This window comes from Danio rerio, chromosome 8, assembly GCF_052040795.2.
Source record: "Danio rerio strain M-AB ecotype USA chromosome 8, GRCz13ab, whole genome shotgun sequence".
Classification (NCBI taxonomy): domain Eukaryota; kingdom Metazoa; phylum Chordata; class Actinopteri; order Cypriniformes; family Danionidae; genus Danio; species Danio rerio.
The window spans coordinates 58,255,001-58,277,091 of NC_141028.1; the positions used below are offsets into that span (position 1 = coordinate 58,255,001).

The following is a 22,091-nucleotide window of genomic DNA, read 5'->3' on the forward strand; positions in this document are numbered from 1 at the left end:
CATTAGCATATTTTCACAGGGTCTATTCTTATGGCTTGCAGTATATATGGATGCATCACAAACCAGATCACTTGTTTGTTCAAGTGTGAATGTTCAGCACAGTTGTTCATCGGGACGAGATATTAAAATAAATCTCTGCTTCCTCACGACGCGGTGTCATTCTGCAACAAGCATGTAGGTGTAGTCATGCAAAGTTGCTGACAACTAATTGCTGACAAAATGCAAATACCGTAATACTTTTCAGGGGTCTCAGGTATTCAGAGTTTGTTCCAATCAGCTAATGATCGGAAATGTTCAGTAAAAAAGCATTTAAATGTATTATTTATTCGATATGATGTTGATAATGTTGATAATTAATAAAGTGAAAACATTATTCAGATACACTCACTGGCCACTTTATTAGGTACACCTTACTAGTACCGGGTTGGACCCCCTTTTGCCTTCAGAACTGCCTTAATCCTTCGTGGCAGAGATTCAACAAGGTACTGGAAATATTCCTCAGAGATTTTGCTCCATATTGACATGATAGCATCACGCAGTTGTTTGTCAGCTGCACATCCATGATGTGAATCTCCCGTTCCACCACATACCATAGGTGCTCTATTGGATTGAGATCTGGGGCCTCATGTACGAAGACTTGCGTGGAAATCTTACTAAAACATTGCGTACGCACAAAGCTGTAAATGTGCGTACGCAGAAAAAAATTCAGATGTATGAAACACTGCGTACGCCGAATCTCACGCATATTCTTTTGTACATCCGAATGAACGTGAAACTGAGCGCAACATGCACGAGCGCAAAACCCCTCCCTGCCTCCTCCCCCGTATGAATATGCTAATGACTATGCTAATGGCAAAACCCAACGAAAAAGCAACGGCAAAATCAAACAAAAAGAGAAACTTTGAACAGAATGTGAAATGGAGGTGCTGCTTTCGGAGGTAGAACGGAGAAAAGCGGTGTTATTTGCAAGTTTGTTCTCCGGAATTAACAACAAAAGAAAAAAATAGAGTGGGAGAGTTTAGCTGATACGGTTAACACAGTTGGGTCTGAACATCGCACTAAGTGCATTTACAAAAGAAATAGTGTGGTTTATATCTGTAAACTGTTGCAATACCCTTAGCAGTCTCAGTGGCGCACCTCATAAGAAGCATATGATCATATACTGACACGTTCGAGCACAAACTCGGTTCGAGTCCAGCGTCTGATGAATTCTTTCTTCTTTTTTTCCCGCTACATATCAGATTTTGCCCACTATTTATCACGAGAAAGACAAGTAGGAATCATTAATAAGTTTGTGCATCATATTTTATTTGCACATTTATTGAATGGAAATGTTTCTGATTCACGCATGCAAATTTATCTTCAGATAGTGTCTTTATAGCAATGTGCGTGCAGTAGATAGCTCAGATTACATTGGGAAAACAGGCGACCGCTGCAAATTGTGCTTTAATGTTTAGCTGGTCAACTGTATGGTATGGAAATCTTACATACCTACTATATGAACCCGTCTCATACAGCTGCCATTGCAAGGATCAGACACTTTGTAGAGAAGAATTTAACACAACTGCCTCTAGGAGTCGCCAATGGAAATAAAACAGACACGCACAAAAAATGTGCGTACGCCTGCCAGAAAGCTGCCGTGAAGGTGCGCACATTCCCACGTTCAGTTCATTGTTAGTAAATCCAAACGTGAGCGATTCTGAGCGTGAAACCTGGCGTACGCAAAGTTTTTGTGCGTACGCAGCGTTGATACATGAGGCCCCTGGTGACTGTGGAGGCCATTTGAGTACAGTGAACTCATTGTCATGTTCAAGAAACCAGTCTGAGATGATTAATGCTTTATGAGATGGTGCGTTATGTTGCTGGAAGTAGCCATCAGAAGATGAGTACACTGTGGTTATAAAGGGATGGACATGGTCAGCAACAATACTCAGGTAGGCTGTGGTGTTGACACGATGCTCAATTGGTACTAATGGGCCCAAAGTTTGCCAAGAAAATATCTCCCACACCATTACACCACCACCAGCAGCCTGAACCATTGATACAAGGCGGGTATGGATCCATACTGTCATGTTGTTGATGCCAAATTCTCACCCGACCATCCGAATGTGTCAGCAGAAATGGAGACTCATCAGCCCAGGCAATGTTTCTCCAATCTTCTAATGTCCAGTTTTGGTGAGCCTGTGTGAATTGTAGCCTCAGTTTCCTGTTCTTAGCTGAAAGGAGTGACACCCAGTGTGGTCTTCTGCTGCTGTAGCCCATCCGCCTCAAGGCTGGACGTGTTGTGCATTGTTAAAACATCCGTGACGCAACTTCTTTGGAAATTATGCAGTCTGAACTCGGCATTAGGGTAATTATGCAAGTCTTTGTATAATGATAGCTTGTTCTGTGGACAATCGAGAAAAAAAAAAAACTGCTTTAATTCTAGCCGAAATAAAACAAATCAAACATTATCAAGAGGAAAAAATATTATCGGAAATACTGAGAAAAACTCCTGGCTCTGTTAAACGTCATTTGGGAAATATTTGAAAAAGAGAAAAAAATAGACTTTCACAGGAGGGCGAATAATTCTGACTTTAACTGTATATATACTGTATGTATAATATATATATGTTCCTGTAGTGGATGCTTGTGCTGAAGTGCCGGACCTTGAGAGTCATCGGGTTTATTGTAATCTGTCCGCTCTCAGTACAGTTTCTGGCGGGATTTATTTAGCACGCAGCAACAAGTGAAGGAAGCAGTGCTGGATGAGTGCAGAAGTGTTCAGAGCACATGTATACATGCGAGAGAACTCACCCACGCAAGAGAAACAGCCTCTCAACTCTTTCAAGAGGCTGCGCTCCACACACACCGCTGGATAATTGGGTTTCGCGCACACACACGCACACACCGAAACACGATCCACTGAACACATCCAAACAATAATAGTTTGTTCTTTTAGTTTACACGCTGCTTCTGGGTCATTATGCATGCATGTTGAGTGTACATGCATGAATGGATGCAGACGGCTGACTTCAACATACGTTACATTTTAATTACATACAACGTTTTAATTAGGAAAATCAAATATTTCCCAAATGGTGTTTAACAGAGCAAGGAATTTTTTACAGTATTGCCTATATATTTTGTTTTTCTGGAGAAAGTCGTATTTGTTTTATTTAGGCTAGAATAAAATACATTTTTAAAAAACATTTTAAGGTCAATATTATTAGCCCCCTTAGGCCTTGTTTATACTGATGCGTTTTAGTTTTTAAATGGCGTTGTATGTAAAGGATCCACACTGGCGTTTCTGAAAAGATCTCCGTCCACACTATTATTTTAATCCTACCAAAAGACTATTGCACCGCGTCTTGCACCACACTGCGCCGGGTGTATAATAGGGCCCTAAGCCTTTAAATGTCACTTTAAGCTGAATGGTAGTATCTTGAAAAACATCTAGTCAAATATTATTTACTGTCAAAAGTTAATAAAAATAAGTTATTAAAACTATTATGTTTAAAAATGTGTTATAATAAAATCTTCTTTCTGTTAAACAGAAATTGGGCAAAATATATACAGGAGGGCTAATAATTCTGACTTTAACTGTATATGTAAAACTCATCTCCTACACAGACACTCAATTCGGTGAAGTACAGAAGAACTGATAAAGCGTGTGTGTGTGTGTGTGCTGTGCATTTACACACACCCTGTGTCATATATAGAAAGCGGGTCACATCCTAAGCAGAGGTCAGCATTTATAGTCCGCTTTCCCTCCCTTCCGCTGAGCTGATTGGTGATTGCATCATGAGCATGGCTCCTCCACACCTCCACACCCTTGAAAATATCCTCTCTCTTTCTTTCTCTCTCTCTCTCCATTTTTTGTTGTTATTCTAATGACACACCAGAATAACATGCTTTAATAATTGGCAAGTCATTCTGTAGTAGGCAGAAGTCCTGGTTTTATTCATCGCTGCATTACAGTGTGTGTGTGTTTGACTTGTAGGCCAGAGAAGAGCTGAAGCCCGTCAGGGAAGACTTTGAAGCCAAGAACAAGCAGCTTTTGGACGAGATGCCCAAGTTCTACAACAGCCGCATCGACTACTTTCAGCCCAGCTTTGAGGCTCTGATACGAGCTCAGGTGAGAATCAAATCCCAGCTCAAAAACACACACAACAGCTCAAAATAAATACTTACAATACTTACTGGAATAGAAAACAGGACTTCTTTGGTGCATACTTAAATATTTAGAGTGGAAAAACTTCCTGTGGACAGAGTGGGTTGATTTGATTGGTGATTTGATTGATTGGTAGATGATAGATGGATAGGTTGATGGATGGATGGATTTGATTTGATTGATTGATTGATTGATTGATTGATTGATTGATTGATTGATTGATTGATTGATTGAAGAAAGAAAGAAAGAAAGAAAGAAAGAAAGAAAGAAAGAAAGAAAGAAAGAAAGAAAGAAAGAAAGAAAATAATAAAGGGAAAAAGAAAGGAAGGAAAGGAAGATAAAAGCAAGGAAAGAAGAAAGGAAAGAATGTAGGAAGGAGGAAGAAAGAAAAAAGAAAGAAAGAGAGAAAGAAAGAAATATAAAAAGAAATATAAAAAGAATAAAAAGGAAAAGAAGGAAGAAAAGAAGAAAATGATGGAGAGAAAAAGAAAAAACATTTAGAAAGAAAGACAAAGAAAGAAAGAAAGAAAGAAAGAAAGAAAGAAAGAAAGAAAGAAAGAAAGAAAGAAAGAAAGAAAAGAATCAAGGAAGAGAAAAAAAAGGAAGATAAAAGGAAGGAAAGAAGAAAGGGAAGAATGTAGGAAGAAGGAAGGAAGGAAAAATGAAAGAAAAAAGAAAGAAAAGGAAAGAATAAAGGAAGGAAGAAAAGAATGTTGGAAGGAAGGGAAAGAAAGAAAGAAAGAAAGAAAGAAAGAAAGAAAGAAAGAAAGAAAGAAAGAAAGAAAGAAAGAAAGAAAGAAAGAAAGAAAGAAAGAAAGAAAAAAAAGATAAAGAAAAGAATATAGGAAGGAAGATGAAAGAAAGAAAGAAAAAAAGAAAGAAAGAAAGAAAGAAAGAAAGAAAGAAAGAAAGAAAGAAAGAAAGATAAAAGCAAGAAAAGAAGAAAGGAAAGAAAGAAGAAAATAATATAGGAAGGACAGGAAAGAAAACAAGAAAAAATAGGAAAAGAAGGAAGGAAAGTAGAAGATGAAGGAGAGAAAGAGAGAACATTTCAACACTAATTTCAAAGAAACGAAATGAAGAAAGAAAATATTGTCGTGCTTTTTTGTTTAAATTACGTCACTTAAAAGAACAATCGCAGATGTTTCAGAAACTCATTTATTGTGTAAAGCCTCATGTTATGGACTGGACTGTGGCGCAGTGGATAACACAATCATCTCACAGCAAGAAGGTCACTGGTTCGAGCCCCAGCTGGTTCAGTTGGCGTTTCTGTGTGGAGTTTGCATGTTCTCCCCGTGTTGGTGCGGGTTTCCTCCAGGTGCTCCGGTTCCCCCAAAAGTCCAAACACATGCACTATAGGGGAATTGGGAAAAAGCTCAAATGTGTGTGAATGTGTTGAATAAGTGTGTATGGGTGTTTCCCAGTGATGGGTTGCAGCTGGAAGGGCATCCGCTGCGTAAAACATGTGCTGGATAAGTTGACGGTTCATTCCGCTGTAGCGACCCCTGATTAATAAAGGGACTAAGCCGACAAGAAAATGAATGAATGAATGAGTAAATGTAAGACATATCGATTTTTTTTCCAAGTTTGCCAAGTCTTGATCTGAGTTGAGGCTTAAATACACTTCATTCTTAAAATAGATATTTAGTAGCAAAAATTAAATCATGTAGATATGGTGAAAAAAGTACTATGTTATCAATTAAAAAAATAAAAGTCAAAGGCCAAAACACTCAATCAATCAAAATCATGTTAAAGACACACACACACACACACACACACACACACACGCACACACACACACACACACACACACACACACACACACACACACACACACACACGCACACACACACACACACACACACACACACACACACACACACACACACACACACACACAGAGTAGTACATTTTAAAATGAACACTTCCTTCACTCAGATCTAATGTGATTAACACTGAGTAGCACACACACACACACACGCACACAGACAAAAATGCTCCTTTATTTTGCACACACACACACACACACACACACACATTCTCTCTCTCCCTCTCTCTGCACACTTCCCCTCTCTCTAATGTGATTAACCCCCACAATCCTGCCTCCTTATGTCCACAGCTCAGACTCTGTGTGTTATTTTAAGGACAATGTGTGAGTAAGATCCACACACTAGGATCTAATAAGTGTAGAAAAATCCAAATCAAACACACACACACACACACACATACATATACATGTATATACACTTGCCTTCTAGGCATTTGATCCTCTGTGAAATATTCAAATAATTATGGGGGCTTGAGAACTACAGAAACGTATTATTCTTCTTCCGTCGTCGTCTTCTCTAGACTATTTTAAGTAAGCATCTCCTTCTAGACCGTTCATACTACAACCACCAAACTAACTCCAAACTCCAACCAGCTCCAACTCACACCTGCCTAATAGGCTTAGTAGTCTTGAACACCTTGATTAGTTGGATCAGCTGTGTTTGATTAGGGTTAGAGCAAAACTGTGCAGAGTTGTGGCCCTCCAGGAATTGAGGCCTGCTATGTTCTAGGCAGATGTGGCCATAGGAACCGTACTCTCATTCTGGCAAGGAATCATTGGCCTAGAACACAGGTGTCAAGTCCAGTTCCTGGAGAGCCGTGGCTCTGCACAGGTTAGCTTTAACACTATTTAAACACACATGATCAAACTAATTGAGTCATTTAGGATTGTTTGAAACCTACAGGTATGTGTGTTGAAGCAGGGTTGGAACTAAACTGTGCAGAGCTGCGGCCCTCCAGAAACTGCTTTTGACACCTGTGGCCTTGAAAATAGCAACTTTTCATTTTCCGGCAGCTCTATTACACTTAGACTACACAATAGTCAAGCTTTAAATAGGAATTTATTTAATTATTTATTTTTTTGAGAGATGCTTATGGTCTAAATCCTGTTTAACGATCTATGCTAAGCTTAAAGTTCTTCCGCTGGACCTGAAGATCTGTTGTTCAACTCAACTGTTTAATTCTGGAGATGGAAGAAGGTGTACAGTACATGTTTAAATCTAGAAACGGGTCTTCTTGTGTAAACTAGTAAACTACAATTGCGTTTAGTTTGTAAATGTCATGGATGGAACAACACCAAACTTCCATTAGACAAAACCACTACCAAATTGAATGAAAACAGCAGCCTTTTGTGTTGCCACTTTTTTTGTGGTGCTACGCTTTTGTCATTTGCTATTGATAAGCAGACGTGGGAGCTCTTTGGAAAAAAAAAATAAAGCTTATAAATAAATGAACACTTGACTGTAGTATTTTGGTGGTCTTTTATCCGGCCTGAAATGTATGGAGCCAGATCAGACTCAAAAATAATACATTTACAAAATGTAATTCATACATTCACTACACCGTTCACATTTACAAAATGTTATTCGTAAGCTCAAAACACAATTCGTATATACACAAATTTTTAAATTCAAAAATCCAATTCGTAAATATAAAACACGATTCAAATATACAAAAATCCAATTTGTAAATATTAAACACGATTTAAATATACAAAAGTCTAATTCGTAAATATAAAACACGATTCAAGTATACAAAATTCCAATTCGTAAATATAAAATTTACAAAAACACGATTCAAATATGCAAAAATCTAATTTGTATATATAAAACACGATTCAAATATTCAAAAATCAAATTCGTAAATATAAAACACGATTCAAAAATACAAAAATCTAATTCGTAATTATAAAACACGATTTAAATATACAAAAATACAATTCATAAATATAAAACATGATTCAAATATACAAAAATCTAATTTGTAAATATAAAACACCATTTAAATATTCAAAAATCCAATTCGTAAATATAAAACACGATTTAAATATAAAAAAACCCAATTCGTAAATATAAAACACGATTCAAATATACAAAAATCTAATTTGTATATATAAAACATGATTCAGATATTCAAAAATCCAATTCGTAAATATGTAACACGATTCAAATATTCAAAAATCCAATTCGTAAATATAAAACACGATTCAAAAATACAAAAATCCAATTCGTAAATATAAAACATGATTCAGATATTCAAAAATCCAATTCGTAAATATAAAACACGATTCAAAAATACAAAAATCCAATTCGTAAATATAAAACATGATTCAGATATTCAAAAATCCAATTCGTAAATATAAAACACGATTTAAATATAAAAAAACCCAATTCGTAAATATAAAACACGATTCAAATATACAAAAATCTAATTTGTATATATAAAACACGATTCAGATATTCAAAAATCAAATTCGTAAATATAAAACACGATTCAAAAATACAAAAATCCAATTCGTAAATATAAAACATGATTCAGATATTCAAAAATCCAATTCGTAAATATAAAACACGATTTAAATATAAAAAACCCAATTCGTAAATATAAAACATGATTTAAATATACAAAAATCTAATTCGTAAATATCAAACATGATTCAGATATTCAAAAATCCAATTCGTAAATATGTAACACGATTCAAATATACAAAAATCCAATTCGTAAATATAAAACACGATTCAAATATACAAAATCTAATTTGTGAATTAAAAAATACACAAATCCATTTCTTAAATTGAAAACACGATTTAAAAATAGACAAATGCAATTTATTTGGCAAAAAAATATTTATGAATTTAACTTATTTTCACAAATTGTGTGTTATATTTGTGAATTGTGTTTTGAATTTATAAAATGGATTGGGGTATTTTGGATTTTGTAAATCTGAATTGTGCTGTGCATGTATGAATTTTATTTTGTAAATGTATTATTTTTGAGACTGATCTGGCTCCATAGAACTGCAGTCTTTCCCTGTGCTGTCAGCGAACAGATGGGCAGCAGAGAGAGAGCGAGAGGCCTACCAGATGACCGAATCTCATTCATCAGGCATTTTCAGTAACCCAGAGTGCCATACCTCCAACACCCACATCATACTCCCAGACTCCGTCACCAGCAGCAGAGAGAAGGGTGTCTCTCTGTCAGACACCGGGCGTAGGTGGACTCCTGAGACTCCAAGCCTTATTTACTATAGATGCAGTGCGGGGACGCAGCCTCCCTCCCAATCTGATGCACGACAGATTAGACAGTGTGTGTGTTTGTGTTTCCAGTAGTCCTGGAGTGGACACGGTTTGACTCACCGAACATTCAGTCATGCTGTGAGTCCCTCATCCTGCTGAGTCATTCGCACACATACAAGCGGTCTTATATCAGGGGATGAGAACAAATACAGAGCTGCATCCACAGAATAAGCCCAATTTACGCACGTAAGCAAAACTCAGTGTTGAGCTATTTGAGTTTTGACCTTCTGTATGAGTGATTACTCTTGAGATGCATGAGTTATTCTCGCTTTTTTTATTTTACCTGCTCAGCTGCACATATGTAACCCCATTGGTCCTACACCACCCAACACGCTCCAAGCTAAGATGGAACCTCAGACTCTTTGCATGGGAGTTGATTGCTATAACAAGGAGGCTACAGACCATGACTTCTAGCATCTGTCACTAGAGCACCTTTAGAAGTCAGAGGAGTGAGGTTTACCTGCACAGCACTGCACTAGCTGGCCTCCGTTACACTCACTCCTCTAAATCTCACCGCACCAATGTAACCCCGCCGGTCCTACACCACCCAACCCACTCCGAGCAGGGATCAAACCAGCGACTCTTCGCATGGGAGTTGGTTGTTCTAACAAGGAGGTTAAAGACTATGGCCTATAGCAGGGTTTTTCAAAGTCTAACGTCCTATTCACACGGGGCTTCAGCGTCAACGCTTGACAGAGGGCGTGTCTGAAGTTGGAGCTGAAACGATCGTCATAGAAGCGTCAGCCAATGAAATTCAGTCAGCAATAGGCCACTGTCTGAGCTGGTGTATTTGCATACAGCGATCTGATTGGCTGACGCTTCCGTCGGCGCTTGAAAAGTTGAGCTGGTCCCAACTTCTGCAGCGAGGAACGCTTCTGAAGCGGCGCCGACGGATCCACAATGCAGTTCGGCAACGCCTGACGTCACCCATTCAAAGTGAATGGGAAGCGTTGACGCTGACGCCCCGTGTGAATAGGGCGTAAGACAGTGGGCCTCCCTTTTGACACAACTTATCCATTGGCGCCCCTCTCCTCCCAAACACGCACGCGCGCACACACACACACACACATATATATATATATATATATATATATACACAGTGTATGTATATAAAGACACAGACAGATGTCAGACTGTTAACTCACTTTTATCATCATTTGCATGAAAGTGCAATTATTTACAGAGTAATAACAAGTATTTTAATATAACGTTTTTAAAACTAGGATGATGGATCAATATGAATAGAACAGAACCAAAAACTGTCCATCCCAGTCAAAACAGTCAAAGTTTAGCGGGTCTCATGCTGTCATTAGCCAAAATATCTTGACAAACCACACATAAAGGTCGTGGTTTATCAGCTGGTCCTGTCCACGTAAATCCTAAACTCAAATACTGATCATCAGACCGTCGTCTTTTGGGTTTAAGCCCTGAACTCGATGGCTTTGAATCGGGGGGTCTCAGAAACCGATCCATTGTGTTAGCAGGCATATCCTTGTATTGGCGGGCTTGCCAAACAGAAGCGAATTCACAGCTATGGCCTTCTGGGTAAAAAAGGTTTTCTTATTTTAGACGTATTATTTTTTTTTAGCTTTGTTTAATTAAAACGTTTCAATATAATAAAAAGTACATATAATAATTAAACTTAATAATTATATTTTTATTATATAATATTTTTTTCCGCGCCTCCCCTGACATGCTCTGGCGCCCCCCAGGGGAGGCGCGCCTCACACTTTGAAAACCTGTGGTCTCTAGCATCTGTCGCTATACGCTTATTTCACGCGGCCGCCATTTTAAAGAACCAAAGCGAGGCTGCGGTGGGAAGAAACCGGAAGTGTAGGACCAGCACTGTGAACATTGCAGCAACATGCTGTGGACTACAAACCTCCAGCTGTTGCCAAGATTTTAAAATGCAGAAATGGTGTAAACATCCCTTTAATATTATACAGTAAGTTTAATTTAAACAATTAAAAGCAATTTAGCATTAAACAACATCTGTAAGCGTAATATGCTCAAGTGTCCTCCTAGGCTTCGGTTCATGGCAGCAGTGGGGACTCTTTCCTGCTTCAGCCTATGTAACCCGGTGAGCGATAAAACACTGCAGTCCTCTGTAGCATGCCCTCGTGTTGTCTGTAATAGTGTTGTCCCGGCTAACATTGAGGCACCGCTGAGCACGGATGACTCGACTGATCTTCACGACTGCTTTGTGCTCCAGTCTCCGCGTATCTGTGTTTGCATTCATTTTACCGCTCTTCACCCAGTGCAAACACAGATACACAGAGACTGCAATGCGAAGCAGCCGTGAAGATCAGTCGAGTCATCCGCGCTCAGCAGCGCTTCAATGTTAGCCGGAAAGCAGAGATCGCTCTGCTTCACGGCTTGTCTGTGTTTGTGCTCTTTAAACAGCGGTGGGTGAACTGATGACCTTCTCGGCCAATCACAAGCATTTCTGTTGAGCATGTGAACACAATGGCAAATCAGCGCTGTTTTAAGAAAGCCATCAACAATGCCTTAATGTTAGCGCGAAATTGCCGGTTTTTCTCTTTAAATTCAGTATCGTGACGAGTCTAATATAGTGAAAGAATCAGTTCATTAACTCGAGTTTGATGAATGGCATCTAAAACATGTGTTTGGGAAAAAAACATAAGCTAACTAGTGCCATTTCCCTTAACTTAGCTGAAAATGAGCTCTGATATCCCTCTTTATTTTCACCATTGATTCAGAACGGACCTTCGGGTCACTTGGAAGACGGAGAAATGATAAATTTGTTTCACTTTATCTTCGCTGATAAGATATACAGCCAGGTACACAACGTTAGCTCTTTTTTTAAGATGATGTCATTGTCACTCGTGATATCTGCGCTCCATTGATAATGCCTTTTTATAGTCACGGTGTGCACGCTTAACTCTGAGTTGGTCTACTCAGAGTTGATTGAAACAACTCAGATCTGCTATTCTGAAACCGAAAACTCAGAGTTTTTAATCTTTCAGTAAATCAACTCCGGGCCCTATCATACACCCGGCGCAGTGTCTTTTGGTAGTTTCAGCTTGGCGCAAGAGACGTTTTGAGGCGTTGCGCTATGCTGTTTAAATAGCAAATGCATTAGCGCTCATATGTGCGCCCATAGGCATTCTGGTCTAAAAAGGAAGGCGTTCTGAGGCGCACTGCTGGCGCGTTGCTATTTTGAGAAACTAAAATAGATTTTTCATTAGACCAAAACAAACCCGGTCTAAACTCCAGCACAGTTGCGCCTCGCTTACACACTGCTTAATACACACAGGAGAGCAATAGGCAAATATCTTTACATATGAAAAAATTTCAATATTAAGGGAATATATATAGGATACAATAAGAATTGGTATAGGATATAAATATAAAGGATTAAAATATTACAAAACATATTATTTTCTAGCCTACATAAATATGAAAAATCACTGCTTTTATGTCTTCTTCATCTCGAGAGGCTTTTTCAGTTCATTCATAACAATTTGCTTTTGTATAATGTTGTTAGTATTAGCAGTATTATTTATTATATCCATATTTATATTTGTTTTATTAAAAACAAGCTTAGATTTGCCCACCTGTCAGGTTTTAGACCATATGGGGCACAGCATGTGTTTTAGGATATAACTCATGTTTTTGAATACACTTTGTTTTTATTGTTCATTTATTCGTTTGCTGGAAATTAGAACTGAATTTAGAAATAGTTTTGAAACGAATATTTGCGCTTAACAAACAAAAGTATTTATTTATAGACTAATTGATGTCTGTGCGTAAAGGTTTCCCTATCCAAGAGCGAAAGTGAAAGTAGATCCATTATCTCTCATTCTCACGCAGTAGATGCTCTGTTTAACAGTTTTCTGTTAACGGTTAACTGTTTGCTTGTGAAATGCTCAGTTTTTCCACTTAGACTTACTTTACGTCCTGTAAATAGCGAATGCGCTTGTGGCGTGACACAGCTGGCTCTTAAAGGGAATGGGAGATGAGACTCTAATTGGTTTATTCTCAAAACACACCAATAACTCATTAAGAAAATAAACTCAACCCTTTTAGACCATGCGCCATGGCGCAAAGCAGATTTTCCCGTCCTTAAATTAGCAAAAATGCGTTCTGACACGCCCTGAAAGCGTTTGCGCCCTGCGTTTTGCGCTCTGCGCATGGACCGTCAGAATAGAGCCCTCAGAGTTCAAGTTTAAACTCCGAGTTGGTTGAACCTCCTTACTGAAACAGGCCCCAGTTCTCCAGGAAGTGTTTGGAAACCGCTGGTTTAGACTGTGTGTGCTCTGTGTGTCTCACAAAGACATCAAAAATCAGACATATAGGGATATTGTGCATAGAGATACAGTATGTGGACTGTGGTGTTGAGGAAAATGACATCACACAAACTGTTAACCAACCATTGGATGGATTCTTGGATTAGACAGACTCCATTTCAGACATTGTTGGCTTACACAATGCATAACTGCATGCGTGTATGTGTTTGATTAGTTAATTAGACATGTGTTTAGATTATATTAATTACATGTGTGCATGTGTGTGACAGAAGCATAAATTCTAATCCCCTTTGAAGCTCGTTCTGGTCAAGAATTGTCCCGTTTAAACAGGAAGAGCCCGTCTGGGTGATATGTTGAACGGCCGACCACAGTTTGATTTGTTTTTAAAGGATTTTTCTTTTTAAATGGCGGCAAATCTAAAATCGACCAAACCACAATAACGCATTGGTGTGGTGTCTTATTCAAATAATGGCACAGCTGTCTCCGCAAATAGTTCAACAGACGGCAGCAATGGGTCGATCATACACGTGTGTTGACTTTGCGGTCTGAATATGCTTCCGTACCGATGGGTTAATGGATTTAACTCCGAATCAAAGCAAGAGTCAACAGTTCTTGAGGATGCCATGATTTCTTTCCTCAAAATAAACAACTGAATCGAAGTTGTCCAAACTGAAGCCCCTTAAATTTACACACTCTTCTGACTTCCAAATGGATTAAGCGATTCAACATGACAAGTCAATACACTTCTTGAATCTCAAAAGATGCAAATCAGCAACCAATCAGATTGCAGCGTGTTATTTTGGGAAAGCTCTACTGTGTGTCATGTGGCTTTGAAATGCTACGTGGGTTCAAGCCGAGACATAAATACGCTGCCGTACCTGCATTTTAGCTTGTGTGTGGCGGCATCATTCATTGGCTGTTTTGGTTGATCTCTGACAGGTCCAAGGCGGATTTTCCTCTCAACTAGTTTTGCTTCCAGCCCCACGTGCTGCACGGCAAACAGATCCCCTCTCCGCTCTTCATGTGGTGAGACCACCGTAAACAGGACAGACCAGTATCCGCTTCCAGTGAGCACTGGGCAGGAACTGGCCTCTCATAGATCACAGAGCGCCGCTGACGGCCAGCGCAGACTCTTTGATTAGACATTTCGAGCAATCCCAAAGGCAGTTTACACAATCCATTCAAAAAGAGATGTGCTTCATCACAGTGTTCATACAACAACAACAAAAAAAAGCCCTAAAAAGTGTCTCTGCGATCCGTGGGTGTTTGAACTCGATGGCTCCTGCGTGAACAATGGAGTCATCAGTTGAAATTCTGCAGCAAATCTCAACCAAAACAAGAGCCTTTCCCACTCAAACTTTGCTTTTAGGGCCCGTGCTTTGCAGCAATGTTCATAGTGCTGCTGCTGAATGAAGTCGCTTCTATTTAGAGGCAGAGATTTTTGGAGAAAGAAAGAAAAAACATTCAATCCAAATGGATTTTAAAAAACTGTTTTCATAACAATCTTCAAGTCAAGGAAGTGTCCGCGTCAAATAAAATTGACAAAAGTCGAGAAATAAGTTAAATGCACAATCGATTTTAATTCCTTGTCTTACTTCTTGTGAAAATAAAGTATCAAAATATGCGTAAAAATAATAAAATAAAATAAATAAATAATAAATAATAAAATAATGTTGTGAAGGATAGTGGCAAAATATTAAGATTTCATTAAGGGCAAAGTAAAGACGGCAATACCAAAGCCACAAAAGTATTCAAATTTATTATATACTTTTTACATATATTTTTTTATAAGTTTGGTGGTTTGATGTTGCCATTTTTACATTTGCTTTTTTGTAATCGTTCATATATGTATATATACTTACCGGCCACTTTATTAGGTATTAGTTACACCTTACTGGTACCGGGTTGGACCCCCTTTTGCCATCAGAACTGCCTTAATCCTTTGTGGTGTAGATTCAACAAGGTACTGGAAATATTCCTCAGAGATTTTGCTCCATATTGACATGATAGCATCACGCAGTTGCTGCAGATTTGTCGGCTGCACATCCATGATGCCAATCTCCTGTTCCACCACATCCCAAAGGTGCTCTATTGGATTGAGATCTGGTGACTGTGGAGGCCATTTGAGTACAGTGAACTCATTGTTATGTTGAGATGATTCACGCTTTGACATGGTGGGTTATCCTGCTGGAAGTGGCCATCAGAAGATGGGTACACTGTGGTCATAAAGGGATGCACATGGTCAGCAACAATACTCAGGTAGGCTGTGGCGTTGACATGATGCTCAATTGGTACTAATGAGCCCAAAGTGAGCCAAGAAAATATCTCCCACACCATTAAATCACCAACACCAGCCTGAACCGTTGATACAAGGCAGGATGGATCCATGCTTTCATGTTGTTGAGGCCAAATTCTGACCTGACCATCTGAATGTGGCAGCAGAAATGGAGACTCATCAGACCAGGCGACCCTTCTCCAATCTTCTGTTTTCCAGTTTTGGTGAGTCTGTGTGAATTGTAGCCTCAGTTTCCTGTTCTTAGCTGACAGAAGCGACACCCGGTGTGGTCTTCTGCTGCTGTAGCCCATCCGCCTCAAGGTGGGATGTGTTGTGTGTTCAGAGATGCTTTTCTGCAGGCCTCGGCTATAATGAGTTACAGTTGCCTTTCTGTCAGCTGGAACCAGTCTGGCCATTCTCCTCTGACCTCTGGCATCAACAAGGCATTTGTGCCCACAAAACTGCCGCTCACAGGATATTTTCTTTTTTTCGAATGATTCTTTGTAAACCCTAGAGATGGTTGTGCGTGAAAATCCCAGTAGATCAGCAGTTTCTGAAATACTCAGACCAGCCTGTCTGGCACCAACAACCATGCCACGTTTAAAGTCGCTTAAATCAACTTTCTTCCCCATTCTGATGTTCAGTTTGAACTGCAGCAGATCGTCTTGACCTTTTGTCTACAGTACATGCCTAAATTTAATGAGCAGTTGAACAGGTGTACCTGTGTAATCATATATATATATATATATATATATATATATATATATATATATATATATATATATATATATATATATATATATATATATATATATATATATATATATATATATGATATTTGTAATATATAATTATTATTATTTGTATTTTTGGGTAATTAAACTTGTTATGCTGAAAAACTTGTTTAATTTATTTAGTCAATTGCTTTTTAATAGCTTCTGTAATTCATAGTCTGATTTTAAAAAAATAGGTTTGCTTAAATTAACACAGGAGAATCTAAACTAAAGCTGTATTGCAGTACTTTAGTTTGTTCGTTCGTTTATTCATTTGTAGAAAAAAACTATTTGAAGAATGCTGGTTGCTGGCACCTATTGACCTCCATAGTAGGAAAAGAATACTTTATAAGTCAATTAAGATGTTTCAAAATATCTTCCTTTGTGTTTAACAGAAGAAGGAAACACAAATTTGAACAAGTGAAGGGTGAATAAATGAAGAGAGGATTTTTATTTTTGAGTGAACTCTCCCTTTAATGTTCTCAGTCTGAAATGAATCAGTCACTATTATCACTAATATCATTCATGGTCTACAACAAGAAAGTCCATTTTGAACCATCACAAGTCTGAATAAACGATGCCAAGAAATGCCGTTTTCTATTTAATAATCAGTATTAAAATCTGGTGGCTTGGTGGTGGGCCAGTAAGAAACCACCTGGCAACCACATGCCAACATGTTAAAAACATTTAGCGGGCACATACTGTATCTTCAAGCTGGCGAGTCTTGAACTGGCACACACTGCTCTCATTGTCTCTCTCTCTCTAGAGTTTATAAGGATGGTTCACACACAAAATGTCATATCCCTGTTAATGTATTCACCCACAGGTCATCCAAGACTTTCTTTCTTCAGATTTTGAGCTGAATCCGTTGCACTTGGTGATTTATCTAATGGCAGTGAATAGTGGTCAGTGTTTTAGATTTAAAATAAACACATAGTGAAGTTAAAAATATTCGCCCTCCTGTTTTTTTTTTTTTCCTCTACAAATGTTGATCAGAGAGCAAGGAATTTTTCACAGTATTTCCTATAATATTATTTTCTTCTGGAGAAAGTCTTATTTGTTTTATTTTGGCTAGAATAAAAGCAGTTTTAAATTTTTTTAACCCATTTTATGGTCAAAATTATTAGCCCCTTTAAGCTATATTATCTTTTGATTGTCTACAGAACAAACCATCGTTATACTGTGACTTACTTATTCAACAAACCTTAACCTTAAGCCGACAAATCTGCGGCAGCTGCGTGATGCTACCATGTCAATATGGAGCAAAATCTCTGAGGAATATTTCCAGTACCTTATTGAGTCTCTGCCACGAAGGATTAAAGCAGTTCTGAAGGCAAAGGGGGGTCCAACCCGGTACTAGAGAGGTGTACCTAATAAAGTGGCCGGTTAGCGTATATCTCGATGTATAATAACACAGTGTTTAATAAACCTTTATTAATTCAAATTAGTGCAAATAATAACCAGTCAAGAGCAGAATGTGATTCTCTTGTTGTTTCTAACTTCAATAATCATAATTTTATTTATTCATTGTTTGTTTGCTTGTTTGTTGTTTTATTTATTGCGTCCAGGCGCGCATCAAAAGCAACCAGAAAACAATCGTACATTGTCGCTTTTACATTTTAGTGTGAACTGTCCCTTTAAGACAGCAGCAGATATGGATTTGTACAGTAAGCGGCTTGAAGAACTGCGCTGTGTGTAGGTTTTTTTTCTGTATTTCCCAGCTCTTGCAGTGGCGGCCCACTCCTCCTGGAGTCTTGTAATGTGATTAAAGGCTATTAATCATCAAAGCGTGTCTCGCGGGACCCCCTGACTCACGGGCCGGGGGAAGAGCAGGGGCGGGACGTGTCAGGAAAGCTTTCAGTCGACACTCGCTGAAGATCAGGGTCACCTGCAACCCACAGACCCACAAAAATCTGAATATATACAGCACGTTTTAGAGTCGCCGTCTTTATTTAGAGTCAAACACGGATGATGATGTCCTCTGATGAGTTTCGTTGTTACTTGTTCAAACTACTTATTTCAAACGAGCTGAAATCACACAATTCTTGAGATTTTGTTGAAACAACTTAATGATTTTTAAACCAATTTTTACAAAATTAAACATAAAAAAAGTACATTAATGAATTAATTGATTTGTGTTGGTACAACATGATGGACTTGTATGAAACCCAGCATATTTTTTTTAAGTGAACACCACTCAATGTTTTAACAAATTTAAGTGGATAAGAAGTCATTTATTTGAGTGTGTCAGAATGAACAATACTATCAGAATGTGGAGATTGTCTGTGGGAAACGTTGTGGGTTTTATTGAGTCTGGCTTTGTTTTTATTTTTTTAAAGGTGTGTCAATCATAAGGGGCGTGGCTTTTGATTTTAGGGGCGTGTCTGTTAGTATTGATCTCAGATGCATATTGGCATTCACTCACTTTTTTTGCTGCTTGTTCAAATGTATTTTAAATGAGCTGAAACTACTTTTTTTTTGGGGGGGGGGACTTAATTGTCTTATGTTCAGTCCACTTTAATTTTTAAAACTATTAACTTAATTTTTTTATGTTGCCCCAACACAAATCAGTTGTGTGGAATCCAGCATTTTTACAGACTCATACACAAATGATGATGTCCTGCACTGTAAAACATGCAGAGTTTGACACAATTCCTTGTTGTCCCAGCATAACTTAATTAAGTTAACTTCATTGTTTTTTACAAATTTAGGTGGATTGAACATAAAACAGTTAAGTTGTTCCCCAAAAAATGTAAGAAGTCATTTATTTGAGTGTGTTAAAAATGAGCAATACTATCAAAATATGAAGATTGTCAGTGGGAAACGTTGTGGGTTTTATTGAGTCTGGCTTTTTTGTTTTTAAAGGTGTGTCAATCATAAGGGGCGTGGCTTTTGATATTAGGGGCATGTCTGTTAGTAATGATGTCAGATGCATGGTGGCATTTTTTTGTTGTTGTTGTTGTTGTTACTTGTTCTTATTTGCTATTGTTCTTACTTATTTAAAATAAGCTGAAAAACACAATTCTTGAGATTTTGTTGGAACAACTTATTTATTTTATGTTTAATCTACCCAAATTTGTAAACAAAATGATTAAGTTGACTTTTAGTAATTGTCTTGTGTTGGGACAACATAAAGGAATTGTATGGAATCCAGCATTTTTTTTTTTTACAGTGAACACCATTCAGTTAAGTTAACTTCATCATTTTTTACAAATTTAAGTGGATTGAACATAAAACAATTAAGTTGTTCCCCAAAAAACATAAGAAGTTATTTATTTGAGTGTGTTAGAATGAGCGATACCAACAGAATGTGGAGATTGTCAGTGGGAAATTTTGTGGGTTTTATTGAGTCTGGCTTTTTTGTTTGTAAAGGGTGTGTCAATCATAATGGGCGTGGCTTTTGATTTTAGAGGTGTGTCTGTTAGTAATGACAAACTACTTATTTAAAATGAGCTGAAACAACACAATTCTTGAATTTTGGGGAGGGACAAAATTCAAAACTATGTTTTTAACTATTTTAAACTATTAAACTCTTTTATTTAAATAATAAATATTTCTTTTCGCTTGACACTAAAGTAAACCACTGTTATACAGTGACTTTTATTAACTAATTAACCTACATTGCGTTGTTAACCTAATTAACCTAGTTAACCCTTTAAATTGCACCTTAAGCTGAATATTACACTGTAAAAATGCTGAGCTCCTCTCAGTCGGTTTGTGTAGGGACATTATGACAATAATATAAAGGAATTAAGCAAACTTATTAGTGTTTACTAATTCATGTGGATTGAACACAACACAAATAAGTTGTCAAACTCAAGAGTTGTGTTGTTTTAGCTAAATTCAAATACCTCCTTTCTCCTGGGGCGCCTAAAGTGCATGGGCTCTTATATTGGTCCTAAGTTCCCCCACCATGTGTGTATTGTTGTGGTCTGAGTGATTAAGGCTGCACAATTTAGAGAGGAAAAAAAATCTAATTGCAATTTATGTGATCAAAATTGTGATTTACGATTTAAAATGTGATTTAGGTTTGATTTGGTGTTTAAAGGTATTTAAGGTGGTGGTTTTAACAGCACCAAGGAAAGACCAAGCATCGTCACAAAATCCGCTTCTGTTTATTTAAAACCTCTTAAACATTGTTGACATCTTGTCCAATAAAGTTGTCAAGACAAACATTATCTGCGCTATTTTAAATTTTATTTAAATGAATTATATATCAAATCTTACAAATAAAGATATACAAAACCTTTACATTTAGTGTTACATGCTTGTTATCGTATTAAAAATGAATAATTGTTTAATATATTTGAATAATGATTGCTGGTGTGTTTGTCCACAGGTGGTGTATTTCACCGAGATGCACAAGATCTTCACTGAACTGAACGATCAGATCGATCAGAGCGCTCTGACGGATGAACAGAGGAAGCAGGAAAACGAAGCCAAACTCAACGAGTTGCGTTCGCTGTCCATCGTAGCTGACGACTGAGACGCCAAACCATCACCAGCGCAGCAGCTATTTATTCGTTACTTGTTGATTTTGTCTACTTTTGAATATTCCCACACACTAAAACAAAAATGGTTCGTTGGATTCACTACATTTGTTTTCTAAGGTAAGTGGTTGCAAACATTTTATATGGGCTGAATTTAAGCGCAAACACGTGAAATTTAATAATGTTCAACTTAATTTGTTTGTTTAAAATCAGCCGATATAAATTGTTTGCAACCACTGACTTGAGAAAACGTTAATAAATCCAATCAATCTGTTTTGTTCAGTGCAGATGAAGCCATCAGGAAACACTCATGAAAACATGTTCAGATTCACATATTAGCGTTTCGTTTTCTCCATTTATTGTTGTTGTGTTAGCGTTAGGTTTTCTAGTGTTGGTATTGATATTAATATCTGGTGTTGATATTGATAACTGATATTGATTTAGATAACTGATATTGATATTAATATCTGATGTTAATATTGATGACTTGTATTGATATTGATAACTGATATTGGTATTAATAACCAGTATTGATATTAAAAACTGATAATGATAACTGATGTTATTAATAATGGGTATTGGTCTTGATAACTAATATTGATATTAATATTTGACAATGATATTAATATTTGATGTTGATATAAATAACTGGTATTGATATTAAAACTATTATTGATAACTGGTATTGATATTGATATCTGGTATTGATATTGATAACTGATATTGATATTGATAACTGGTATCGATATTGATAACTGATGTTAATATTAATAACTGGTATTGATATTGATTACTGATATTGATAACTGGTATTGATATTGATAACTGGTATTGATATTAATAACTGGTAATGATATTGATAACTGATATTGATAACTGGTATCGATATTGATAACTGATGTTAATATTAATAACTGGTATTGATATTGATTACTGATATTGATAACTGGTATTGATATTGATACCTGATATTGATAACTGGTATTGATATTGATAACTGATGTTA

The 22,091-nt window shown here is 37.3% G+C and overlaps 1 protein-coding gene and 1 long non-coding RNA gene across 2 annotated transcripts in view; one reads left to right on the top strand and one right to left on the bottom strand.

The window, feature by feature from the left end:
* Positions 1–21,768, top strand: part of bin3 (bridging integrator 3) — a 107,608-nt gene extending 85,840 nt beyond the window's left edge. Inside the window, exons 8-9 of the mRNA NM_001123044.2 lie at positions 3,983–4,117; positions 20,935–21,768. Coding sequence (NP_001116516.1) covers positions 3,983–4,117; positions 20,935–21,081 — 282 coding nt within the window. The 3' untranslated portion in view covers positions 21,082–21,768. The remainder of the gene's footprint in view (positions 1–3,982; positions 4,118–20,934) is intronic.
* Positions 7,041–9,334, bottom strand: LOC147835831 (uncharacterized). The gene is made up of 2 exons (XR_015498580.1): positions 8,039–9,334; positions 7,041–7,956 (listed from the first exon to the last, which is right to left on the bottom strand). It is a non-coding gene; the product is annotated as an uncharacterized LOC147835831 (long non-coding RNA).
* Positions 21,769–22,091: the final 323 nt, after the last annotated feature.